Source organism: Jaculus jaculus, chromosome 2, assembly GCF_020740685.1.
Source record: "Jaculus jaculus isolate mJacJac1 chromosome 2, mJacJac1.mat.Y.cur, whole genome shotgun sequence".
Lineage (NCBI taxonomy): Eukaryota > Metazoa > Chordata > Mammalia > Rodentia > Dipodidae > Jaculus > Jaculus jaculus.
Genome location: NC_059103.1, coordinates 20,920,756 through 20,946,744, shown reverse-complemented (window position 1 = coordinate 20,946,744; position 25,989 = coordinate 20,920,756). Strand labels below are relative to the sequence as shown.

At 48.3% G+C, this 25,989-nt stretch overlaps 2 protein-coding genes across 5 annotated transcripts; one reads left to right on the top strand and one right to left on the bottom strand.

The window, feature by feature from the left end:
* On the bottom strand, positions 1-3,345 carry LOC123458638 (skin secretory protein xP2-like). Its single transcript, XM_045143492.1, has 4 exons — positions 2,615-3,345; positions 1,783-1,837; positions 1,447-1,618; positions 1-744 (listed from the first exon to the last, which is right to left on the bottom strand). Exons 1-4 carry the CDS (start codon positions 3,343-3,345, stop codon positions 437-439), a joined length of 1,266 nt encoding a protein of 421 aa, XP_044999427.1. The 3' UTR covers positions 1-436.
* Sall3 (spalt like transcription factor 3) lies at positions 2,649-25,044 on the top strand. 4 transcript variants are annotated; one of them, XM_004662639.3, is made up of 4 exons: positions 3,472-3,602; positions 15,144-18,083; positions 18,300-18,640; positions 20,036-25,044. In XM_004662639.3, the coding sequence occupies exons 1-4, from the start codon at positions 3,521-3,523 to the stop codon at positions 20,465-20,467; spliced, it is 3,795 nt and encodes a 1,264-aa protein (XP_004662696.1). In that variant the 5' UTR covers positions 3,472-3,520; the 3' UTR covers positions 20,468-25,044. The 4 variants fall into 4 exon arrangements, with proteins under 4 accessions (XP_045000135.1, XP_004662696.1, XP_004662695.1 ...); XM_045144200.1 differs by lacking the exon at positions 3,472-3,602 and adding an exon at positions 2,649-2,743 and having other exon boundaries at positions 15,144-18,640; XM_004662638.2 differs by having other exon boundaries at positions 15,144-18,640.
* Positions 25,045-25,989: the final 945 nt, after the last annotated feature.

The following is a 25,989-nucleotide window of genomic DNA, read 5'->3' as shown; positions in this document are numbered from 1 at the left end:
TTTTGTTTTCCAATTTTATTTTTTAAATAATCTCCTTGGCCCCAGATTTTAAAACGGTACACTGGAGAAGTCACTCGAGTGCAATTCTGAAGTGGAGGAAATCTGCAGGTTTCTGTTGCACACAAGGCAGCCTCCTGGTCCCTTTCCTCCAGGTCTCTGCCTTCTTCTTAACGAAATTCCAGCACAGCCTGCCCAGAGAGCCTGGGCGCTTGCAACCTCACCCCAGACAATTCAGCGGAGCGCTGCCTAGACTCTGGGAAAACAGACTACTCCGGGCTGGTCCAACGGCGGAGAAAGAGCTCAGAGCCTGCTCGCACCCACGACGGGACGTGGCCAATGCCACTCCAGCCTGAGTCCCACCGGCTCCATACACGTGGGAATCACTCCACAGTTCTGCAATGTCAAGTCTCGTTTCTTCCATCTGAAGAGCTCTGGCTCAGATTCGTCCCCTTTGGAGAGACTTAAGAGGATCCTCCTGGAGACCACACCTCATAGAAAACACAAAGCAAGTCCTCGAAACTAAACAGCTGAGTTGGGAAGCCCCCAGAAAGATGTAGGGCAAGCAAAATGTCCGTTTGCTGGAGCCGAGCGGGGGAGGGGGAGACAAAAAGGTGGGGGGACCTGTGTGTAAAGTGAGCCATGAGGAGTCCATGACAGGGGGACCAGGAGGCTGTTGAGCAGAACGGGATCTGTCTTCTCCGGGGGGGGGGGGGGGGGACTTCAGACGCCGTTTGCTTCTTCTCTCTCAAAGTGTGTCGGTTAAGAACAAGAAAAAAAAAAAGGAAAATAAAAGAATTAATCAAGTTATAAAAGACAATATACCTTCAGCCAGAGGTGGCACGCACAGCTTATCGGTGTTTGCTCAAGGTAATGACAGACATCTGTTTTTCTGCCGAGGTGCTGCGACTTTACCCAAACTCTTGTTGGCCCTATAAATTCTGCAGAAACTTCCATTCTACACAATCACCGGCCCCCAACATAATACCTTTTTTTCCCCCTCCTTTCTCTCTCTCTCTCTCCCTCTCTGTCCCCTCACCCCTGTTGCTTCAACAGGAAAATTACTGCCCCGCTCTTCCCTAAACCCTGGCTGTAAACTTTTCGCCGCCAAGCGACTGCACCAGGCGCAAAAGGGTCCTCCCCCCACCCCCCAACGCTAGCAGCCTTCACAGAACTTCATCGTATGATAGTGGGGAGAGACATTTCACCCCACAGCCCAGCTTTAAAAAAAGTGCCCTTGGTGAGTGCGTGTTCAGAGAGAGAACTCTATAGATAGTAAATAAATAAATATATATATACACATATATATGTATATGTGTATATACATGTATGTATGTATAGATATTCCGAATGAATACGCCCTCCATCTAAGGCAAAGAAAACCAACCTTACACCTTATGAATTTTTTTTCATAAGTATTTCTTGGGGCTGTTTGGAGGCGACTCCAACCTGCGCGCCTCCTTCGGTCTACACAGCACTCCTGCGCTCTCCGCAGCCCAGCACTGTTGCGTCCTGGAACTTGGACAACTAGAGGCGGGCGGAAGCATGCGGGCTGGGAACCAGGGTCTAGAACCGAAAAGAAGCCGGCCGAGAGCCGGGCAGGCGACGCCAGGCTGGGGTCCTGTGGAGGGGGGGCACAGGACTCCATCAGTCTGACAGCCTCCCTCCCCTTCCCCCCCCCCTTCTTAGTCAACCCTGCCGGGAGTTCGCGACCCGCTAGGCATCCAGGCGGGCTGGTTCCCCGCCGCCTGTGTTTCCCACCCCCTGGCCACCCGCGAAACACACCGACGGGCAACGCCAGGAGGCCGTCTGAGCAGAAGCTTCGTACCACACTGGGCCACTATGCAAAGGCGAAAACGAGAAATTTAGGAAATGAGCCAAAAAAGAGAAAAAAAGAAAAAAGAAAAATAAAAAAGACATACTGGGGAGCGAAGGGGCACGGGCGCGGTGGAGGCGACAAGGCCCGGGGCTCGTCCTGGCGGCCGCTCGGGGATGGAGGACGCGCGCGGGCGCGGGTGCTCCGTGCGGCGGGGAGAGCGCGCGAGTGTGCTCCGCGGGTGCGAGGGCGCGTTCGTGCGACCGCGGGCGGGGTGGCGGTGGGCACCGGTGCGGGGAGCGCGCCGCGCCAACCGGCCAAGGGTGCCAGGCTGGTGCAAACGTGCGCGACCCCTCACCTGGCCCCCACGTCACCCCCGAAGTCCCGAGAACACACGGAAGGGCCCGCGCGCGGGACTTTTGTGGACTTGGAAATTTGAGTCGCACGCACTCGCTGCCCACGGTGCAGGCCCGGGCAGTGGACACCAGGGCCACAGTCTCCCCCGCCGTCACCACTAACCCCCCCCCCCTCCGATCAGAAGAGGAACGGGGTGGGGGTGGGACCGAAGCCCCGCAGTCCCCTCCCTTCCCTGAACTTAAGAAGCCACCAGCGGTGGGGAGGCCCTGGCGGGCGGGCGCGGGGCCGCGGAGGCCCTGGTGGCGGTGGCGGGCGGGGCGGGTGCTCCCGAGCCGGTGGGGCCCCGGGGGCTGGGGGAGGGCGGGGAGACGGGGGGAGGGTGCGGCAGAGGGGGAGGAGAACGCAGGGAGGGGAGGAGCTGCGCGGCCCGCGCCGCTTCCGAACCGGAAAGTTGGTCTTGCCGAAGTCCCGCCACCCCGGCGTGCGCACTCCTCTCCGCTCCGGCCGCAAGCGTTCCGAGCCAGACCGGCCGCCGGGGAAAGCCGCCGAGAAGGACACGAGCCGGCAGAGAAGGTCCGGAGAGAGAAGGGCACCTGAGCCCGAGCCCAAGCGGGGACCGTGGGGGGGGGGGACGAGCCGAACGGCGCAACGACTCGCCGCGAAGGAACGAAGGCGGCTGGCCGGCCCGGAGCGCAGGAGGCGACGGTGGCGGAGCCCGAGCGGCCCCGGCGAGACAAAGGCGCCGGGCCGGAGCCCTGCCCGCGGCCGCTCGCTCCGGGAGGGGCCGCCCGGCGGCGGCGGTGGCGGCGGCGGCGGCGGGGGGGCGCGGGCGACGGCGCAGACACTCTATAAAGGGGCGAGCCCGGCGCGCCGGCGGAGACGGCGCCGCGCGGACGCCACCAAAGTTTGCTGCCCGAGCCTCGGGGAGGGGTTGCTGCCGCGGCCCCGCGCCGCACCCGGGAGGGCCCCGCCGGAGCCGCACCTGGGCCGCCGTGGAGCGCGGGCGGCGGAGCCAGCGATGTGAGCGGCGCCGGGCAGCGCGCACCCAGCTCCGCAGGCGCCGCGGGCCCCTCCTCGCCGGCGCGGCCGCTAATTGCGAGCGCGGCCTCATTTGCATAGGCCGCCGGAGTCCGCTGGAGGCCGGCCAATCGGCGCGGCCCTCCGCTAATGGCCATGCATTATTCACCAGCCTAATTGCTCAGCCCCATGCGCGGCCCGCGCAGCCGCCGCCACCGCCCCGCGCCCCGCGCCCCGCGCCCGCCCGGCCGCCCCGCGCCCGCCCCGCGCCGTCCCCTTCGGCCACCCCGCTGATGCTGCTGCCCCGCGCGGGGCCCGAGCGCCGCTAGCAGCATGTCTCGGCGCAAACAGGCCAAGCCCCAACACCTCAAGTCGGACGAGGAGCTACCGCCGCCGGACGGGGCTCCTGAGCACGGTGAGGGCCAGGGACCGCAGGCTTAGGCAAGGGGTTACTGGGGCGCCTAACCGGGGTTGGGGAGCGCGGGCGGCGGGGGAGCGGCTGCGCGCGTCTTGGGAAGTGGGAGAAAGTTCCCCCGTTCCCGCAAGCAAGTGCGGCGTCCCGACCGCGCTGGCCACGGGAACCCGGGTGCTCCACCGAAGCGCGCGGCCACCGAAAGAGTTGCGGGCCAAGTAAACTTGGCTTCGCTCCTCGGAGTTGGGGAGCTGCGCGCGGGGCGCTGCGGCCCCGGCCAGCTCGCGGAGGGCGGGTCGGAGCCAGCGCGTGGGGCGGGGACGGGAGAGAGTCCGCGCCGCCGCCTCTGTGCGGTTCTCCCGGTCTCGATGCGTCCACATGCAGCTTCGGTGCCTCCCGGACGCGCGGGGACCCCGGCCTGGCTCAGGGCCGACCCCTGGGTGGGCGCAGCCGCGGAGAACGCGTCCCGGGGGGTTCACCTACCGCTGGACGCGAGCCCTGGAGGCCACCGCCTGGCCAGCTTTGTTCGGCGCCGCGCGCCCTAGTGCCCTGCGCCCCGGGGTGGAGGGGGGGCGGTGGGCACGCCACCACAGTGATCCCAGACTCTACTGCCGGGTGGGTCCCTCTGGTACTGCCAGCAGGCCGCCTTGTGTGACCCTCAGGCCGCGAACCCCCGCGATGTCCCAGCGCGCTGACAAATCCGATGATCCCTTTCGGAAGCGAGTGGGAAGTAAATGCCTCTTGGCCTTTCCTTAATGGCCGACTTGGGATTTGAGTAGGGGTGAGCACAGCTGTGTGGTTTGGGGGCTTGCGCTTGCACGGTGGAGGACCCCAGCACGTTTCTGGTGGGTTCCGAGTTTTCCCTTCGGCTCTTTTTTTTTTTTTTTTTTCGTACTCCTTTTGGATGTAGGAAATCGGGCGCTGCAGGCACCTTCTCTTTTCAGTCGCTGGTAGGAACTTCCTTCTCCTCTTCCTCATCCTCTTTCCCCTTCTCGAAATCTCCAAAAGTGAAGGGCAGGCGCCACGGAAGTTAAGAGACTGGCGAAGATGCGGATGTATTGTAGCTGAACTTTGGCAATGTAAAAGTTTAGGGCTGCCTGAATCCTCTGCGTCTGGTTACAACCTGGGCCCTTGGGCGCCTGGGCCATCGCGCCCCTCGGGGGTCCCCAGGGCGCCGGAACGGAGGCCAAAGCGGGGTGGCCGAGGGTGATCCCAAGCCTTCAGCATAGCGAGGTGGAATAATTTGCTACATAAAAGCCAACTTTTATGGTCAGCCCCATTATAAGTTGTTGGGAGACAGTAACTAATCTTTCTGACTATGAGAATCAGACTGCTTAAAAAAAAAAAAAGAATTTAAGAGTTGATCACACAGTGGTAAAGTTTGACAAAGCATCCACGTCACAGTGGAAAGTGAGAAAATGCCCATAGCAGACCAGGAATGAATTAAATAAAACGGGACTCGTTGAGTCTTTTTGTTGCTGTGGAGGTGAGGGAGCCGTATCAGCGCAGCCAAGTCAGGCAAGATTAGAACAGACGATAGGCTAAAAAGAAACGCTTGCATATGTTGGGTAGATTACGGACAAAGAATCTTTTTGTCATGGAAATGGATTTTTTTTTGTTTTGTTTACTTCTTCACATAGAATTTCTCACACTTGGTTTGTTTTGTATTGCCCTCAATGACTACATGATCAAATGAATGGATTTATTTCTACCGAATGAGAAAGACAGCCTTCCCTTCAAAAGAACTACACTACATCCCAGTGAGGAATTTTAAAGCTTCATTATTGCGGCTTCTGAATAGCAGAAAATCCGCTTTCACAGCCGTCCCAAAATGCAACAATGTAAATACTTCTCGGCTTTGTAGGGTCGTTATCAAAATGTGCAATGTCTCCTTTTATTAAAGCATATTTTAATTAATAAGAGTAAGGGGAAAAAATCCTCTTGGATCTAACGGTTAACAAGCGGAGGGAGGTTCTGCTGTTCATTTTTAATTTCCCTTCAGAAATGTGAGTGTGGCAAACTTCACCATGTAAACACGTGAGAGGATATATAACCCGGACTATGTTGAAGACCTCAAAGGGAATAAATTATTCACAAGTTCTCTTTTGAATGTACCTTACTCCACTCAAATTTATTAGATATTCACGACACCCAGGTTTTCCACCCTCGCATAAGCTGAGTTTTTAGTCCAGGCTCTTTTTCCACACTCATTCAGACTTGTAATCACGACGTGGCCACAGTTCCTGATCAAATTTTGCAACAGGCCAAAAATAGCCTGTCTGAGGCCGAGTCCTGGTCCTGCAGGGCTGTCATGCCGGTTTGAAGGATAGTTTAGGCAAACTATTAAAACAAGTTCTTTCTGATCTAATTATTTGCAGCAGATTGTTCATGGAGCATAAAAGATACTCTGTTCTGTGAAGTTAAGAAATGCTCGTGTGTGTGAGTCTCAGATAACCAATCAAAGTGCTTTTTTTTTTTTTTTGGAAAGACAAATGGTTGTTCAAACTAAATTACTCCAACACGAATCAGATCTCAAAATTTTAATTTTGTTAGATGCAGAGGAGACAGACGTGTCATGCCTGAAGTTGGGAGTGAGCTAAGTCAGCTTACTGTGTTTTAGAAATGAACTGAATAATTCCTTTGTATCACTTTGGGCGTGACATGTTAATTAAAGCAATAGGTCCATCTCCTTGCAGTAAAATTGCAGGCTTTTGTTAAGGCCATGCAGAACAAACACTATATGCAAAAAAAAAAAAAAAAAAACTGACTATGTTGGGGGCAGCAAATACACATAATCATGTTAATTGACATTAAAAAGGCTATAGCCTTACTTTTTAGGATTTGTTTTTTAGGGAAGGAATGAAAATAATGCTATGCAAAGATAGCCTGGGTGCACTTTAGACCTCCACTAAAGGAATGAATGATGGATCTGGAATGAGAGGACTGGCATGTTCTATGTAAAGTTCTCGAGTTATCTATCCTTGGGTACCTTTTTACTGTAAGTCATTGAGACTTAATTTCCCAATCGAGACTATCACTTTAAGTTGTTTATTTGTTAATATTTCCTATTTTAGAAAAAAAAATGTGGTGCGGTTCTGGGATTCAGTTAAATAAGCGCCACCAATATCCTCCAAATCAGCTAAAGATTTTTGTTCTAAGAGAGAGAGAGAGAGAAAAAAAAAAAGCTAATTAAAACTTACAGTGACAGTGTATCATGCAAGTCCTACTAAGAACTTGGTGTCCTGTTGCAATCCTGTGCCGCATAAAATGCAATTTAAGAAAGACACATTTTACTCTCCTCAGGAAGTGTGTATTTAGGGAAGAACAAAGGGATGTTATTAAAATTTAAAACAGTTTGCCATATTGCATTTTGTTTGCTAGCACTGATTGCTTTAAAGTGCTTGTATTTTCTGCCAGTTTACAGTATATGGCTATCTTTAAAAAAAAAAAAAAATCCTTTCAAATGTGGGGAGCCTGTGACCTAAGAACTTACCAGTGGAATGCACAGACTTGTGTTTAAATTCAGAGAGAGAAGGCCACCAGTGCTTGCTGAAGAGGTCTTTTCTCTTTTATCTGTATATGCAGGGTTTGCCCCCAACCGCCCCCCTCCCCAGTATTCGCATTTACAATTCAGCATACCAAAAGGGACAATACTGAAGCCACTTTCTAACATCCAGGGACAGATTGTTTTCTCTGAAACATGAAAGGTAGCAAGCAAGTGAAGGGGGAGGGGAGGAAGCACTTGCAAACATTGCTTTTTAAAAATAAGGTTAAAAAAGTGTCTGTTTAAAAAATGCCGACTCCTCCAGTGATCAAGCCAAATGCATGCCAATTAATTCCTCCCCCCCCACCCCCACACTTAAGGAAGGCTGATTTGTGAGATAAGAGTTAGGGTTTTATGGACAGTGCATGCTAAACTTTCAGAGGATATGCATAATCCAGGGTTTTGAGATGGGCTCAGAAGCAGAAAAAGAAAGATGTGCAGTAACAGTAGGATTTACCTAGCAAGCTGATTATTATTACTATTCCATGCAGGCAAAAGTGGGTCAGATTTCCTTTTCAGCCTCGGTCTCTAAGCAGCTCTGCCAGTCATCTCCAGGTAGCCTTAAGAACATTTTCTTTGGGGGTGGGGAAGCAGCCAACAGAGCCAAGATTTCTCTTCTGTGGACTGACCATCCGTTGGAATTTAGCATTCTTGGATGTAAGTATTGGCACAGGTTCCTGTGTAAGTAAATTAAAAATCTTTTTAGACTATTAGATGGCGATATTCACCATCTTTTCATGTAGTAAGATTGACTCAGAAGTCTCTTTTTTTTTTTAAATAATAGGGCAACAGAAGGAATTTTCGTTTCTTTTCTTTCTGTTTTTTTCTTCCTGTGCTATTTTACTGGCTTTGCTTTTTCTACATGATTTCTTGACTAGTGGTAATAAAGAGTAAGAAAGACCAACACATTTTGGTCTCATGAAGATGTGAGCTAATTCTACTATGGGGGGGGGCGCACCTTTGTGATTATAGCATGTGTTAAATTGCTGCAGATTCCTCATAGAAAACAACTGTCTTCATAACTACTTCAAGTAAAAACTTGTGTTTTTGAAACAGATATCTTAGATTTTTCTCTTGTAATTTCCACCATGTATGATTTGGAACACAGTTAACTGTGTGATTGCCAAACAAGGCTAGTCATGTTAAAATATTATTTTTAACCAAATAATGGAATGACCTTTATGTTAGAGATTAAGATTGATTTGTTCCTTAATTAAAAGAAAGAGTTCTGGCCACAAAGGGAGCTGATGTGTGGAGTCTAAATGGTTTCCTCTGTGGACTTTTTTTTTTTTTATATCACTCCCACCCACCCCCTCCCGCCCCCAGACTAGTTCTCTCTGCTCTGCGAGACAAGACCCACTTTGCATTCTTTGCAAGCAGGGTGGTCACATAGTGTGGGTGTGGCATGGGACCTTTTTGTCTGGGGTCTGTGGGAAGGTGCCATCTCTCCCTGAAGGTGGGTAGTTAGGAGTACTGTGACAAGCCTTGCTGATTTAACCTTTGCCTACTTTGACCTGCCAGGGGTGGCCACTAGATGTCAAGCTCATAATACAATTAGTGCATGTGTGCTGTTGACCTTGGCGACAGGACTTACCACTGTTCTGTTTAAGTGTGAACCCTGAGGATGAGTGTTAACTAGAGATCCTGAGAGTTTGTTCCTTGCAGCTCAGCTTATCAGATTCCATCAAGTTCAGCACACGTGTTTATAGTTCTTGGAAGAAGAGAACCCAGCTTCCTTTTGTGCAGCCATTGCATCTTGAACTGTTTCATTAACCCTGCAGGTGCCGAGGCACTTTGTCCTCATTCTTTCCTTGCTGGTCCTCTGAGGGGCCTCACATGCAGAGTCACTAGCGTCACCCGGCAGGGCGGTGGCTTTTTCCAGCATGACTTTTCTGCTTCCATGCAAACTTCTGTAGAAGTGAAACAGCATTGTGATGACAAATTATGGAGATGATATATTTACTAACCTAATCATGGGAGAGGGGTTTACCTGCAGCCTCTTTCTTGGAGATGTGGACATTTCTGCATCTAGCTGGTCTTGCTCTCTTGCTTTTTCCGCATAGTAGATTTTTACTGGAATGTACAATTTTCAGGAGACATGTCATAAAATAGACATTGCATTTCATATGTCATACCTTGGAGCTCTTGTCCTGTGTATTTAAATCATTCCCTCCCCCCCCCAACCTAAAGTGACTTAGCAAAACCTTGTTTTCAACCCCACACCAGATGGCTCGCATAGCTCAGGTCTGTGTTTACGTGAGGCCCAGATAGGGATGTGGGCATAAGTCTAGCATGACAGCTGTTTTGAGAGACAATTGTACAAACCTTGAAGTGCCACAATCATTTCATCAAAGGAGCCTGCGTGTTGCGCTGCCCCCATCTGCATGGCCCACAAAGGGGCAGTGTTTCCGTCCCTGGAGCCTCACCGCATAGATTAAAACGGTTTAAACAGAAGACACTTGGTGCATGTGCCACAGGTGGTCGTGACTTAACAAATTTGTGATGTGGGCCACTGAGCTAGAGGAAGTGTGCGGGTCAGTACAGGCGCTGAGCATAGCAAGACTGCCCTCCACCGTTCAACTCCGTGAGCACATGCTTCCAGGTCTGGAGAAAAGGACCGAAAATTTTTTCTCTTGCGCCTGGAATTTCTTCTACATTGTTAAACACAGTGGGGGTCTCTATTTGTCTCCTCCTGCGTCACAGCTTGGTCTCAGTATGTGATAATTCATCTTTCTTTATGGGATTCTGAGCGATCATAAGGAGTTAAAAAGAATTAATTTGCAAGAAAATAAGTGTCTCCTAACCATTTAGGCAAACTTGAAAAATGCTTACTAGATTTTAAAGAGATGGAAAGGGGTGGGAGAAAGGAAAGTTTCCTGTCCCAAAGATTCAGGCAGCATTTTAAAGTTGCTAATTAAGGTGGAGACTTTAACAAGCCTTCCCCTGTACTAAGCAAGCAAACCTTCTACCTTTGATTGTCATGAATTAAAAATATGTAGTAAAAGGGCAGCAGAATAAAGGCAAATAAAGGAAATCATAAATCACCAATTTTACTACTTCCAAGGCTCCTGAAAAAAAAAAAGAACATAAAAGGTCTTGCTAAGAATTGTGGATAGAAATGTTTAAAGAATGCATGATGTCTTAATAGCCTGCTCTACTGCAATGTTTTTCCCTTATAACTTTGAAAAGATCATCATGGCTAAACATTCTACTTCTCTGATCTGTCACTCTCTGGAAAGCAATTAATAACATAAGGTGAATTTTCTATAACAGCCCAGGAATTAAAACTGAAGAGATCTAAGGCTGGGGTGAGTAAGTTGATCCTAAGAACATGAATATTTTTGTTTAACATGCATGTGTCATGGACGATTAGATACACACAAACACACACCCACATACGTTGACTAAAAATACCCCAGTAAAGCTAGCTACCCTTTGGCGGTTTCTACTGAAAGGCTGTGTAGGGCCTTCCCCCTGCCCAGTGGCAGCTACAAACAGAGCTTGTTCAAAATGGAGTTAGAAGAAAACATGAGAGGAAATAGCAAATACTGGAATTGCTGTAGATCAACCTAAAATTTAATTTTTTTTTTTAGCCCCCTTAGTGTTGGTAGTCAAAATGGCACACATGTGACATCTGAGAGGGGGCCATTTTCTCCAGACAGCAGAGTGTGGCACTTACATAAGTCACCTTGACTGGTGGTCCTTCAGACCAGAGAGGAGGGATGCCCAGCCAGGTGGAAGGTCCAGGGCTCAGTTGAATCACTCGAGCATTTTTCTCTCTGTAGCAGCTGTACCTTTCATGTACTGTAAAAGCCTACCCAACGCCTGTCCACTCAGTGTCTAATCTGAGTCACTGAGCAGCCAGTGTACACAAAAGTCAGTTACTTGGACTCGGTGATGCTGTCGAGAATGCTTGTATTTTAGTTCCCTCCTTAAGAGAGAAAGAGAATGAAAGTTGTTGCATTTGGCAATAAATTTCTCAAAGGCATTCTGTAGTCCCGTCAGTACAATGCACCTCCATGATCTGGATTCCTTGGAAATAAACATTATTTTTAAGCCATGTTAACTAATGAGTGTGAGAACTTCTATTTTTAGAGTATAATAACCAGTTTGGAATATAAGCAAGTTAAAGTAAAAGGTAGTTAACTACATTTGAATGCAACGTAGTCTTGACTTTCAAGAATGGCTGGATTAAAGGGCCTGACAACACCGAGGTAAAATTGTGAACCACACTCCAGGTTTTCCTCCTCCTAGGTTTTCTTGTTCTGGGAAGTAAGCAGTGCCAATTTAGCATGCAGATACTGTCATAATATATGCTTCTAATCAGATGCAAGTTTTAACTTATTTCATTTCTCTCTGTTTAGAGCGCATCAGAGGTCAGCACTTGGCGCTCTGCAGTAAAATTCTTGCGACTTTTCAAAACATTTCCTTTCATTTGTTCCCTGACAGTCAGTTTAAAGTGGTTGTTATGGCTAAATACCATTCTTTAAAATATGCCAACAAAATTTCAATCCCTAGATGAAATATTAGTCTTTTAATGTGTATTTCTATCTTGAGAAATTTTTCCTGATCTCTGCGTTTGATGGAATGCCTAAGCATGTGAGAATAACAATGGAGGTGGTATTGGTAGTTTAAACTCACCCCAGCAGAAATGTTAAGTGATTACTTTAATTTATTTGCCCCAAACAGGAAATGTGAAGAATTTTCTCCTTCGCTAATTCTAGTTTTTAAGATGATCGGTTAGCCAAACTCAAATTCACAGTTAAGTCTGGCATCTAAACAAATTGTATTGCTCAACGTTAGTCTTTTTAGGGTTATTAGCATAATGAATTGCTACAGGTCCAAAGGGCCAGAATGCTGCTGCTTTTACGGTTTCCTCCTCCAATTGTGAAGGAATATAGGTGAAAGATTATTTTATAGGTGAAAGATTACTTTGACAAAAACATCTGTGTTGAGGTAATCATCACTTAAAATTGCATTAAACAAAATGACATTATTTGGCAGTAAGTGCTTTTAATATTCTATGCACAGTTTCTACAATTGAGAAACACTTGTAATTTAGCAGCTCTTGCAGTAGGAAAAGAAAATTAAATTACCTGAGGGATTCCTTCCCAGCTTCCACACATTTAGAAGTGAACCCACCAAAACACTTAACACATTTAAAAAAAAAAAAAAACCAATGGGAATGTAAAAATGCAAATCTTTAAGGTAAATAGAGAATTGTTTGGGTCAAGACCTTTTAGTAAAGCAAAAGACTTTGGTGTAAAACAGAGTGCTTCTCTGTGTCACATGCTATACTTTGTTAGAAGGAAAATCTGGGAGTTTGTAAAGATATCATTTATTTACAGTCATGTAAATTAGTTCTTTCAGCACTGAATTCACTTTAAATTATGCAAGTCAACCCAGTTTTTAAGCAATTTGTTGGATCAACTATCCCAATTCATATCTTATATTTAGAAAGTATTTTTGTAAGAAAGATACCGTTTGATTTTATAAAATTTAAATTTAATCTGCTTTGTGAATGTTTCCTAGAGCATATCAACTATAAATTTTATTCTCTTTACATGCAGAAAAATATTACCAGGACTTAGCAATTTCTAATTCAATATTTCCCTTTTTAAAAAGTGTTAGAATGATACTTTTTATGCCATAAGTTTTCAATATTGGCAAACAGGTTTTTACAGTCGGATTCTTGATTAGTTATTTCTGCGTATATATTAGATTAATGCAAATGAGCTTTATAAAATGTCCACTTGGATTTTTTTTTGATATGTGGTTCTGAAAACATAGTAATTAAAAGAGGAATCTTAAAACAGAAGTTCTTGGCATTTTATCAAAATGTTTAAAATAAATAGCTAGAATTTGAAAGTGCCCATAGTTTTTTTTTTTTCTTTTTTTAAATTGGTGATTAAGAAATTTTAGGGTTTTTTTTTTTTGGTTGTTTTATTTTCCCCCCTATTCCATAACCTTTGCAGGTTTACAATTAGATTTCACATACATTGAGCAAAGTAGAGCGGGGAGTATTTGTTTTGTTAATGCGCCTATCTGCTGTATAAATCGGCTATGTCTTTGCTCCCAGCTACCCTCAACCTCATTACAGATACCTATTACATTCCTTCCCCCACGCGGTAATGAGGCTCGCTGCTGCCTGATCTTCGCACTGAATTTAGTTTAAAAGTCTACAGGGTTTATGGGCTGCGGCTCTAACTTCTTTTCCCCTTCAAATAGCTTAGCCAGTTAAGAAAATGCTAATTGAATGCTGCTAGTAATTTTTTAAAGGCATGTATAAATTACCTGGAAATAATGGCCTCATGGAGAGCAGTACACCAGCCTCAAAATATATATATATATATATTTTGTTTTGTTTTGTTTTTAGGAAAGGAGTAGTGACGTTTTACAGAACACTTAAAAAATCATATTGCTGTACTCTTTTTGTGCTGAATTCTTCTTTTCCACAAACCTTGGGAGAATGAACCTGGACACTTTGTTAGCAAGTTCCAACTGTAGTGAATTTCCAGGACGCTGGGCTTGGAGGTGTTTTGTTCTCTGGCACTCAACTTTGCACATTTAACAAAGGGCTGACTTGCCTCTGTCATTTGCTCTGCTCGATCTGATTTGTTTCTGTCACTCCATCTGCAAGCCACCAAAAGCAGTTCAAAGTGGGTGGCACCCAGGCTGGCATGCAGAACTGGGCAGCAGAAGTGCGCCCCCCCCCCACAACCAATAGCCACCCAAAAAGTAGGAGCCAGAAAGTGTCACCCCGGGTGTCGAGTTCTCGTTCCTGTACAGCTATTTATTTGATCAGGTGTGAATTAGAGTTATTCATTTAACACGGTTGTTATTCGGCACAAGAGGGTTAGGGGAGACAGAGGAAGTGGCTTGCCTACAACAGTAATTAAACATGTGTAACCAATTAGAGGTTTTTCCGTGATGGCGCAAGCATATAATTTGGTAAGTCCTTTCTATGAGAATAGATGAAAATAGGTACAAAAAAGTGTGCCTGACTACAACATTCTCATGCTAAACATGTCAACATAAATGAACTTTAAATATATAATTCCTAGTTTGTTAACAAACTACTGAACTCTATTGGCTAATCACAGTAACGTGTAATTTTAGGTTTCATTTTGCCAAGAAATATTGACAGGGCCGATTAATCGTATCAAGCATGATTCATCTTAGGCCTAGCCTATATTGATAGTCATCTGGCACTTCCTAAAATGTAGAGGGGCTAGAACCTTCCCAAAGGGCAGTGAGAGCAGAGTACCAAGGATGTGGACACCAGCCGGCCATTGGCTGCTCCATCCCTTGAATCCCAAGGAGACAGTTTCTCCAAGTTAAAAGAAAAAAAATGTTAAGAAGCACTTATATTTTCTTTGTTACATTCACAAATGAAAAGTATTCAGCTGAAATTTCCTACATGAAATAAATACCTATCGATTGGAAAGGTGGTGTGGAATCACATTAAACTGGCACCACCTCAGCCCTGCATAAAAGATGATAAATCCACGCGGTTGAGGCCGCCCAGCGCGGTGCGCGCAGGCTCCCTTGTCAGGTGCTGATGTGCGGGGAAAGGTTACGGATTAGCTCGGCAATGTTAAGTGAACTGGCAGAGGCATCTCTAATTTTGCTGGAAATGAGGAAGCCCGATGGTAAAGGGGAATCCTAATGAGCCCGTCGAAGGCTGGCTTTGTACCCAACAGACAGGGTGGCTTGCAGATTGTATGAAGACATTGGAAATCGATGACTTCTATGGAATTTCATTAAGAAGCAGTATCCACAATTGATAGGGCCTCATAATTTGATGGATTGTGCTAAGAAAATGATTAGCTAGCTAGAAAGAGTCATGGAACACACACGCTGGGACGTCAGGAACGTTGAAGTGGGGTAATTTGTACAAAATAAAAAATATTGATTTTACTGATGGGCAAAATTTTGAAATGGAGGAGGGTGGCTGGTCTGGCGAGCCGGGGGCTGATGTAATCTCTTGGTTTTCCTAGGTGCCCCTGGGGACGGTGCTGAGGACCGAGACAGCAGCAGCGACAGCAGGAGCGGCAGCGAGGAGACCAGCGTGTGCGAGAAGTGCTGCGCCGAGTTCTTCAAGTGGACGGACTTCCTGCAACACAAGAAGACCTGTACCAAGAACCCGCTGGTGCTGATCGTGCACGACGATGAGCCGGCCCCGCCCACCGAGGACTTTCCAGAACCTTCTCCCGCCAGCTCTCCCAGTGAGCGCACCGAGAGCGAGGCCGCGGAGGAGGCAGCCGCCGCGGTGGCACCGGGGGAGGGAGGCTGCGGTGGTGAGGTGAAGGCTGCTGCCAAGGAGGCCGAGCCCATGGACGTGGAGGAACCAGCAGACAAGGGCCCAGCAGGCCCGGGAGGTCCTCCACCACCACCACCACCACTACCACCACCCACGCTGCCCCCTGCACCTGAGCCTGCCACCTTCGGCATGCCCAGCACCAACGTGACGCTGGAGACGCTGCTCAGCACCAAGGTGGCCGTGGCGCAGTTCTCGCAGGGCGCACGCGCGGGGGCCGCGCCAGGCACTGGCAGCGCCGTGGGCACCGTGGCCATCCCCATGATCCTGGAGCAACTGGTGGCGCTGCAGCAGCAGCAGATCCACCAGCTGCAGCTCATCGAGCAGATCCGCAGCCAGGTGGCGCTGATGAGCCGCCAGCCCACGGGGGCCCCATTGAAACCCACAGGGGGCGCCACGGGGCCGGCCCCGGGTCAGCTGCAAGGCCTCGCCCCGCACCCTACGGCCATCCAACTTTCAGCAGGTGGGCCTGCTGCCGTCCCTGCAGGCTCTGGCTCTGTCCCAGCCACGGCTTTTGATGGCCCCCCGCAGCTGTCACAACAGCCCACGTCGGGCACGAGCACCCCAGGTGGCACTAGCTCTGGCTCTACTGAGTCGGGGGCACCCCCAGTTTGCAGCACCGGCCCAGCTCCTGGGGCTGTGGCTGCTGCATCCAGCACAGGGGGCAATGCGTCACAGCCGCAGAATGCATCCACACCCCCTACCCTGGGCCCTGGGCCCCTCCTCAGTTCGGCCTCCCTGCCAAACCCTCTGCTACCTCAGACCTCCTCGAGCAGTGTCATCTTCCCCAACCCACTGGTCAGCATCGCAGCCACAGCCAATGCCCTGGACCCCCTGTCTGCCCTTATGAAGCACCGCAAGGGCAAACCCCCCAACGTGTCTGTGTTTGAACCCAAGGCCAGCGCCGAGGACCCCTTCTTCAAGCACAAATGCAGGTTCTGTGCAAAGGTCTTTGGCAGTGACAGCGCGCTGCAGATCCACCTGCGTTCCCACACCGGCGAGCGGCCCTTCAAGTGTAACATCTGTGGGAACCGCTTCTCCACCAAGGGCAACCTGAAGGTCCACTTCCAGAGGCACAAGGAAAAGTACCCCCACATCCAGATGAACCCTTACCCAGTCCCAGAGTACCTTGACAATGTGCCCACCTGCTCGGGCATTCCCTATGGTATGTCCCTGCCCCCAGAGAAGCCAGTGACCACATGGTTGGACAGCAAGCCGGTGCTTCCCACGGTGTCCACATCTGTGGGACTACAGCTCCCCTCCACCATCCCGAGCACCCACAGCTACACGGACTCCCCCAGTGTCACTCCCGGCAGCCGCTCCCCACAGAGGCCCTCTCCAGCATCCAGTGAATGTACCTCTCTGTCCCCAGGCCTCAACAACGCCGAGTCCAGCATTGCCGCGCGGGCGGAGTCCCCACAGCCGCTCCTCAGTGGGTCTTCTCTGACTAAAACCGAACCGGTCAGCCTGCCTTGTACGAGTGCTCGGACAGGGGATGCCCCTGTCGCGGGTGGACAGGCGGGTGGATTGCCCGCGTCGGCGGCCACGGCCATCACCGACAGCGCTTGCACGAGCCTCGGCAGCCCGGGTCTTCCAGCCGTCTCTGACCAGTTCAAGGCCCAGTTCCCCTTTGGCGGTCTGCTTGACTCTATGCAAACATCAGAGACCTCGAAACTGCAACAGCTCGTGGAGAACATCGACAAGAAGATGACGGATCCAAACCAGTGTGTCATCTGCCACCGTGTGCTGAGCTGTCAGAGCGCCCTAAAGATGCATTACAGGACGCACACAGGAGAACGGCCCTTCAAGTGCAAGATCTGTGGCCGTGCCTTCACCACCAAAGGCAACCTAAAGACCCACTTTGGAGTGCACCGGGCAAAGCCTCCCCTGCGTGTGCAGCACTCCTGCCCCATATGTCAGAAGAAGTTCACGAATGCAGTGGTGCTGCAGCAGCATATACGCATGCACATGGGGGGCCAGATCCCAAACACGCCACTGCCTGAGGGCCTCCAGGACGCCATGGATGCCGAGCTGCCCTTCGACGAGAAGAACGTGGAGACCCTCAGCAGCTTCGACGACGACATCGACGAGAACTCCATGGAGGAGGACTCGGAGCCGAAGGACACGGCCAGCGACTCGTCCAAACCCCTCCTGTCTTACTCGGGCTCCTGCCCTCCCTCTCCGCCGTCGGTCATCTCCAGCATCGCTGCTCTCGAGAACCAGATGAAAATGATCGACTCGGTCATGAACTGCCAGCAGCTGACCAGCTTGAAGTCCGTGGAAAATGGATCCGGGGAAAGCGACCACTTGAGCAACGACTCCTCGTCCGCAGTGGGTGACCTGGAGAGCCGCAGCGCGGGCAGCCCGGCCCTGTCTGAGTCCTCATCCTCCCAGGCCCTGTCACCGGCCCACAGCAATGGCGAGAGCTTCCGCTCCAAGTCCCCAGGCCCCGGGCACCAGGAGGATCCGCAGGAGATCCCGCTGAAGACCGAAAGGCCAGACAGCCCGCCCCCTGGCCCTGGAAACGGAGGTGCCCTGGACCTGACGGCGGGCCACCCAGGGCGGCCGCTCGTCAAGGAGGAGGCCCCCTTCAGCCTGCTGTTCCTGAGCCGAGAGCGGGGTAAGTGTGCAAGCACTGTGTGTGGTGTCTGTGGCAAGCCCTTTGCTTGCAAGAGTGCGTTGGAAATCCACCTCCGCAGCCATACCAAGGAGCGGCCCTTTGTCTGCACGGTCTGCAGGCGGGGGTGCTCCACTATGGGTAACTTAAAGCAGCACTTACTGACACACAGATTGAAAGAGCTGCCTTCTCAGGTGTTTGACTCCAACTTTGCTCTAGGTCCCAGCCACAGCACGCCTAGCCTGGCCTCCAGCCCCGTGCCCACCATGATCAAAATGGAAGTGAACGGCCACAGCAAGGCCATCGCACTGGGCGAGGGCCCTCCCCTGCCTGCTGGCGTCCAGGTCCCCACCGGGCCCCAGACAGTGATGAGCCCAGGCCTGGCACCCATGCTGGCACCCCCGCCACGCCGGACACCCAAGCAGCACAACTGCCAGTCATGTGGGAAGACCTTCTCCTCAGCCAGCGCCCTGCAGATCCACGAGCGCACCCACACCGGGGAGAAGCCCTTTGGCTGTACCATCTGTGGCAGGGCCTTCACCACCAAGGGCAACCTAAAGGTAAGAAGGTCACAGGCTCCAGGCCAAGGCACACGGGCACCTGCGGACACATCCCTGCGCCACCTGCCTAGGCTGTGTGACAGATTCTGTTCTCACCTTCAACTGTAAGCACGTTCACAAGTGTAGGTGTGGAGTGGGTTCTGTATGCGTGTGTGATGCAAAAGTGTACAATGTACACGTATATGCACGTGTACTTGAGGTGTGTGTCCTGTTTGGCAACAGTGAGTAAAGCAGGAATCCATGTCCCATCGAAGGGTTGTGTCACCCTGTGCCTCTGAGGACTTCCACTGCTCTAGGACCCGAGATAATGATACACACTTTACAACCTGGTGACCAGGCGCAAGGCACAAAAGCACTCTTGAATCTAATAACAGAATAAAGTTGCCCCTCAAGCACTTACATATGATACAGAGATGAGACATAGTCTGCAAGTTCTGGAATGTTCTGTTGTCCATGTGGCTGCTGATGGGACCCATGGGAGGGGCAAGTAGTGAGAAGCCTCCCAGCCTGTGAGTCCTAGAGAAAAACAGACGCTGTGTTGTGTCCCTGCTTAAGACCAAGCAGAGCAGCGCTGTGTCTTCCTCTGGAGACAAGCTGCTGACAGATGCTGCCGACTCACCCGGGCTGTGCTATTGGCCAAACCCCATCTCAACACAGAGGCCGCCTGTCTGGGTCTCAGCAGCCTCTGCAGAGTCAGAGGTCAATACCTGTGGCCTCTGTGCTGAACCAGCACGGCCAGGACGAGAGCCGCCTGAGGCCCCTGCTGTTGCTGGTGACTCTGAGGTGCTTTAAAATTAATGCTTCCTGTTTGAGAGAAAGTGAGAGAAGAGAGGGGGAACAGTCATGGAGTTCAAGTTCAAGATGTTTTGAAAGCGGGGGTTGAAGGGGGGGGCCTTGAGAGATGGCTCAGCGGTTCAGAGTACTTTCTTGTAAGGTCTGCTGGCCTGGGTTCGGTTCCCCAGCAATCAACGCAAAGCCAGACAGGCATCTGATTACGGTAGCAAGAGACCCTGGATCCCCCATACAAATAAATAAATAATGGGGATGAAGGATTGGACAAGGTCCTTTATCCTTAGAGCTCTATTCTGGTGGCCTGGTGGGATTTCTACCTCAGACAGGAAACAGTCTATCAGGTTTCTTAAACTGAAAGCATTCATTAACTTATTTGCTGGTTTGCCTGCTTTTTTTTTTTTTTTTTTTTTTGTATTCACAGAATGACATTTTGTGTGGATAAATTCTAGACGCTCAGCAAAAGCTCACCTTACTGTATTTTGTTGTCCCCAAGCTAATGCTTAGGATGGGGACAGTACTTTTGAAGTGGTGGAAGCCAGGGCATTCCCGTGTCACAGTTCTGGACTTGCTTACTTGTGGCTTGTCTCTCTGTGTCCCTGGCAGGTGCACATGGGCACACACATGTGGAATAACGCACCGGCTAGGCGCGGCCGTCGCCTGTCTGTGGAAAACCCCATGGCCTTGCTCGGCGGTGATGCCCTGAAATTCTCTGAGATGTTCCAGAAGGACCTGGCAGCTCGGGCCATGAATGTCGACCCCAGCTTTTGGAACCAGTATGCGGCAGCCATCACCAATGGGCTCGCCATGAAGAACAACGAGATTTCTGTCATCCAGAACGGAGGCATCCCTCAGCTCCCAGTAAGTCTAGGCGGAGGCACCATCCCACCTTTGGGTGCTATGACCGGTGGGGTAGACAAAGCACGCACTGGCAGTAGCCCGCCCATTGTCAGCCTGGACAAGGCCAGTTCAGAGACTGGAGCCAGCCGTCCATTCACAAGGTTCATTGAGGATAACAAGGAGATTGGGATAAACTAGCCGGAGGCACTGAGACTCCGTCCACCTGCTCGGTCCCAAGTCCACACGTTGCAGCTTGAGCATCAAGCTTCGGACCTCCATGCCTAGGTTCTCACGAATAGCTTACTCGTGGCAGAATGCCCTTGAGCACCGTGTGGCTGCCGACAGGTAGCCTGGTGAGCGCTGCATGGTACATCCTTCAGCGGGGGGTTTGCTCCTAAGAACTCTGCAACCTCGTAAATGAATTCCCGTCAGAAACAGAAGTGCTTGGAAAACCGCCTTAGGAACAGAAAGAGCTCAGACCCTATCTATTTCTTCTCTCTAACCCCCACCCCCACCCCAGTTGGGACAGTGGGGTCCCCTGTGGAAATCTGATGAGCCCCATTCAATGGTTTTGTTCAAATAAAGTAGACACTTGAACTGTTTTGGGGACTCTTCGTCTTGAAGAAGTGGTTCAGTGCCCCCAACACCGTGTGTTACAACAGTACCTTTGTCTGTAGTTATTTATAACGTTAAGATTATGCGGGTAACAGACAATAAAATAGCCCCAACCTTAATTGAAGCTTTTGTACTGCAGAATACATCTGGCTGTGTGATTTTTTTTTAAAAAAGCAAGATTTGTTTTACTATAAATAAGTGGGTTATTTCAATGCAGGCAAAATTGTGACGTTCTACTGGGAAAGATAGCATGCGTTTTTGTGTGCAAGTATCCGTCAGTAACAGCGCCCCTCCCCTTTCTTTTTTTAATTTAAATGTTCGTAGCTGCTATGTGAACAGTTGTTCTCTAGTGTGGTCTGTGGCCCAGAGGTTGATTGGGGAACAAGTTACAGGCAAACATCACCATAAATAATTCACAGCATTATAAGCAGTTGTGAGTAAATATTTCACGTTATCAAAGTTGTACAATAAAAAAGGTAATGTTTGTATAAAGTGGTTGAAGATCTTAATTTATACAATTGCACTTTTAGTATTTTGTATTAGGGAGGTTTGTCTATAATTTGAGAATTTAAAAAGATGTAAAGTATTTTATAAATAGTACTTCGGTTTAAAGAAAATGGAAGAAAAAAAAAAACCTGTCACGGTTTTATTGTTTTGTCTAAAGATCGATAGACATGAGAAGTCTATGCTGCTTGCAGAAAAGCTACCAAGACTTGTCAGCACCTCAATAAAATAAGGCCTGCCGTTTCTTAAATTAACATGATTTATTTAACTTTTCTACAAAGCCCGTTTAAAAACTGTGAGCACCCTAGAGAAACTTTGACAAATTAACATTAGGACTGTGACATTCATACAAACCAGAAAACAACCGAGAGAACGTTGTATAGGTATGATTTTTACTGTAAGCTCTCCTTGTCTCTTTCTCTCTCTCACACACAAACGAGATGTGACTGCTTCATAGCCATGGCCATAGCGTATAATAAACAAGAGAGAAATAGCAAGTGTCTGGGCAGTCTAATCGGTCATAACTTTGACGTTTTTCTGAGTTCATGATTTATTGTCTTTGGAAACACAGCACAGTGTCCTGATTACTCAAAATACAGTCTTTTGCTGGTGACTGTCTAAATCAAATCCCATGAGGCCTAGAGCCGGGATGCTGGGAGATGGGGCTGAATCAAAACTTGAACGCCAGTGTTGTGTGTACTACCTCATTTTTGTGGATTGCGAGCATGCTGGGATCTGACATGATAAACTTCCAACAACAAAATCACTCAAGATACCGTAGGTAGCTGGGTACTGTGCAAGGAGCTGTTTGCCCTTGAAGGCCAAATCCAACAGTGGATCTCCTCAGAGGAATCAGAAACAGAGCAGTTCCCTCACGCAAGTACCACAACAGCAAAAGGTCCGGCGGCGGAATGTGCTGCCCTGGGCCTGGGGGCTGAGCAGAGCTTCCAGGCACCCATTAGCCGTTTGTGTCTATGGAAATGAACATTGAAACTCAACTGTGTGCTGAGGTGTGGTACCCCGCAGGTCATGCCATCTCTTAGGGATGCCACGAGGTGCTTCAGCACTGGGGAGAGGAAAGCAAGGTGGCTTAATGTCTCTGCGCTTCAGCAGTTTAATGTTTTATTTATCTGTGTCTTTTTGCCGTGTTCACTTTTCTTTTTCCTTCTCTTGGTTGGTACTTGGTACCACGGTAGTGTCCATTCTTCTCCCAAAAAAGGATGTGTATATAACTTAAAAGAAAAAAAAAATGTAAAGTGGTATAAATAAGAAGGTTCATGAAGGTTCAGTGAGACTGCCCCCCTATTCTGTGTTCAGGGCTGGCTGTCCCTCAACGTGGTGAAGAGAGACACTATTTTTATACTGCAATGCCACATGGGGCAAGGGCCTCCCAGAACCAGCCAGGGCTGGTACCTAGATCCAATATATTTTATGATTAAATCTTGTGGCTTGACACATCTCCTGACTGAAATGGATGTCTTAGTCTAGGTTACTATTTTTGTCATATGGAACCGAATAAAATGCCAGATGTAACATTATTTCTGAATTGTGTTCCTTGATTCTTCTCATGGAAAAGTGAAATTTGTGGCGATGGTCCTTGCTAGTGGATGTACGCCTATGGTGTTTCTGTGAGGAAAGTCAACAAGGGTTGGTAGCATAAATTTAAGCAGTATCTGAGAGTCCTTGAATTAAGTCTTTTTTTTTCTTTTTTGCTTTTTCCCTAAAATAAAAATGCATATGTTAAAAAAAAAAACAACAACTTTGTTACATATACCACTGGAGAAGAAGCAGTAGAAAATTTCTGTTAGGTTCAGCATTATCCAGAGATGACTGTGTCAGGATTGTCTTTCCTCCACTGACATTGAGTGAAAATACCGGCTTTTCAGGTCACTTGAACAAATAGATGACTGTCATGACACACTAGGAAGAATGTTCTCAACAACACACACAGCCGTCATGAGCTCACTCACACTGGCCTCTGTTCACTCCCAATTGGAGATATCATTTATTTTAAAATAAAGTGCTAAGATATAACTTTAAATAATTTAAGAGCTCTTGGGTTTTTTTTTTGTTGTTGTTGTAATATGTTCCATTATTCTTTTATTTAAAAAAAATTAACTACTGATACCCAGGAGACACAGTGAGTTTTATGTGGACCATGCTGGGCGATTTTGCTTGTTTGTTTGTTTAGAACAGGAATTGTGCTAACCACTAAGCTAGCTGGCCAGGACATCACACTCCATAGGTTCCTGGAATTAACCCATTGCTAATTTCACAGCTAGAGTAGGAATATCAAACTGACACTGAGATAAATTCAGATTTTTAAAATAAGGTCACAGCAAAGGTTTGACAAGCCACTTAAGAACAATTGCTATAAATTAAGATTCAGAAGAAAAGTGACTCAACTCTTCTATTTCCAAAACTATTTTTAGATGAAAGAGATTAAGTATCTGAGCTCAGCAAACCTGAATTTCTATGTGCTTCGGAGACCAGCTCCAGGCATTTAACTCAGTGTCAGAGTCATAAATGACAACAATCCCTAAAAATTATTTAACTGCATTTCTATTCTAAGTTCATTACAGGAACGGTTAACATTTAAAACTAATTAAAAGCAGTGCTAAAGGGCTGAACAACAATCATCCACAAACTCGGCCTTTAATCACTCTCGTGGCCGTGCAGAGGCCCACCTGCTTTTCCCCTGGGTGTGTAGCAGACAGTGTCTCCCCGCTGCAGCCTGAGCAAGAGGCACTCCTCTATACCCGGGCAGTGCCCGCCTTCCCCACCCTTCCCAGCTCCTAATCACTGTGTGGAGCTCCACTGTGTGTCCCCGGCTGCAAGATTCTGAGCCCCTCATTTCTTCCTCCCAGCCCTCACTTTCAAGCCTCGCGGTAGAGCAGTGACATTGCACGCATGCGGCTGTTTGTCCAGCCGTTTGTCCCCACCACACACACGGACCTGCAAGCCCTTTGCTTATCAGTGTCTAGCAGTGGGGAGCAAGCAGTTTTTTATTCTGCGAAAGCTGCATGCAAGGAGAGGGTGAGATGCACATTTATGCTTGACGATTGTGGACAATGTTAACATTGGACCTACAAAAAAAAAAAATGCTTCCCACACTAGAGGGAAGGTTATGTTTTCCTTTAATATTGGCATTAATTCTGTGTGTACTTTACAAAGGGGTGGCCTTGAAATGTAGTCACCATTCAGGCTTTCTCAGCACTTTGGTAATGAGTCAGAGGCAAGGGTGTGACCTGATCCTGAGTTGTACATGGCATGTTCTGGAATGGAATCCTGACACATGCTGGAGTGGACAGTGGGTCCTGTCAGAGCTACAGCCTAGAGCCTACTCGGACCCTCCACACACACTTCTAAAATCCCATGATTTTAAAAGAATTGCATTAATGTGCACCTTCCCCAGTCACAAGTCACTAGACAGTGATTGATGATATTTATACAGAGAGATATGAACAATTGCCTAAAGATATTATTCCATAATATTTAAAAAAAATCTATTACAAAATCATGAAGAAGAAACAGGAATCGGTTTTGGACCATGAAAATGTTTGTATCTTTGACTTTTAAAAAAAATTAAACTTACTGATGCTTTTAAAAATACAGCAATACCTAAGGTAAAATAAAATTGAGTTCTTTCAACATTATGCTGCCTGCATTTTCTATTAGAAAACAGACTCTAGAAATTAAAGTGATGGCTGCTTCCTGTTCTTTGAAATATTAGAGAACTTAAGTCATTGCCCCCTTGTGTCGCCGCCCTGATTTACAGCTCTGTGTCCTTCTGTTTAATTTCTTTGGAAGTGTCTTAGCTTGTAATTGGGACACGGCTGCCTCTCCACCATTCACTCACGACCTGCGGCTCGGGAAGAACCTGGTGGGAAAATCGGGAGGGTGGTGAGCTGGGGCAACAGGATGTCACGGGTGGCAGCACGTTTGTGTTCTTTTACATCACGTCACTAGCAAGTGGAAAACAAATGACTAATAGGTCGTGCCCATGAAATGAGAGAAAAAGAACCTGCTCACGTCGGTGTGATTTGCTTACGGTATGTGATTCAACGTGGAAATAAGTATTTGATGACAGTTATCCCAAACGTGATTATTTATGAGTAATTTTTTTTTTGTAGAAATTCTGCAACTTACCCCCACATAGCTTTCTACGTAGGTATGACGCACATGTTTTAAAATTCTAGAACAATCTATAAACTAGAATTTCTACAAGGAAGCGTGAGTCATTGACTTCACTCTTCGTGGTATTTTAAGCACTCGCTGATTTCTTTTATTTGTGTTCCTATTTCCCTCCAAGGTCAACCTAAAGGACTCCTGATTTTAATGCCAATAGCTTTTTGCAAGTAGGGATAGAAATATTTAAATGGCAAAGGTCACCACATATTCTTTTAGGACTGGAATATCTTTTGATTATACTTAAGAGACTTGAAAGTGTGGGCTGGGAGGAAGAAATGAGGGGCTCAGAATTATTTGACTTTTTCCTATTTGTGATAATCAAAGACAATTTAAGGACAGCTCTCCTTATCTTAATTTACCCAGAAGCCATGCATAGCACCCTCCATACTAGGACTGTTGCTGTGTGTGTG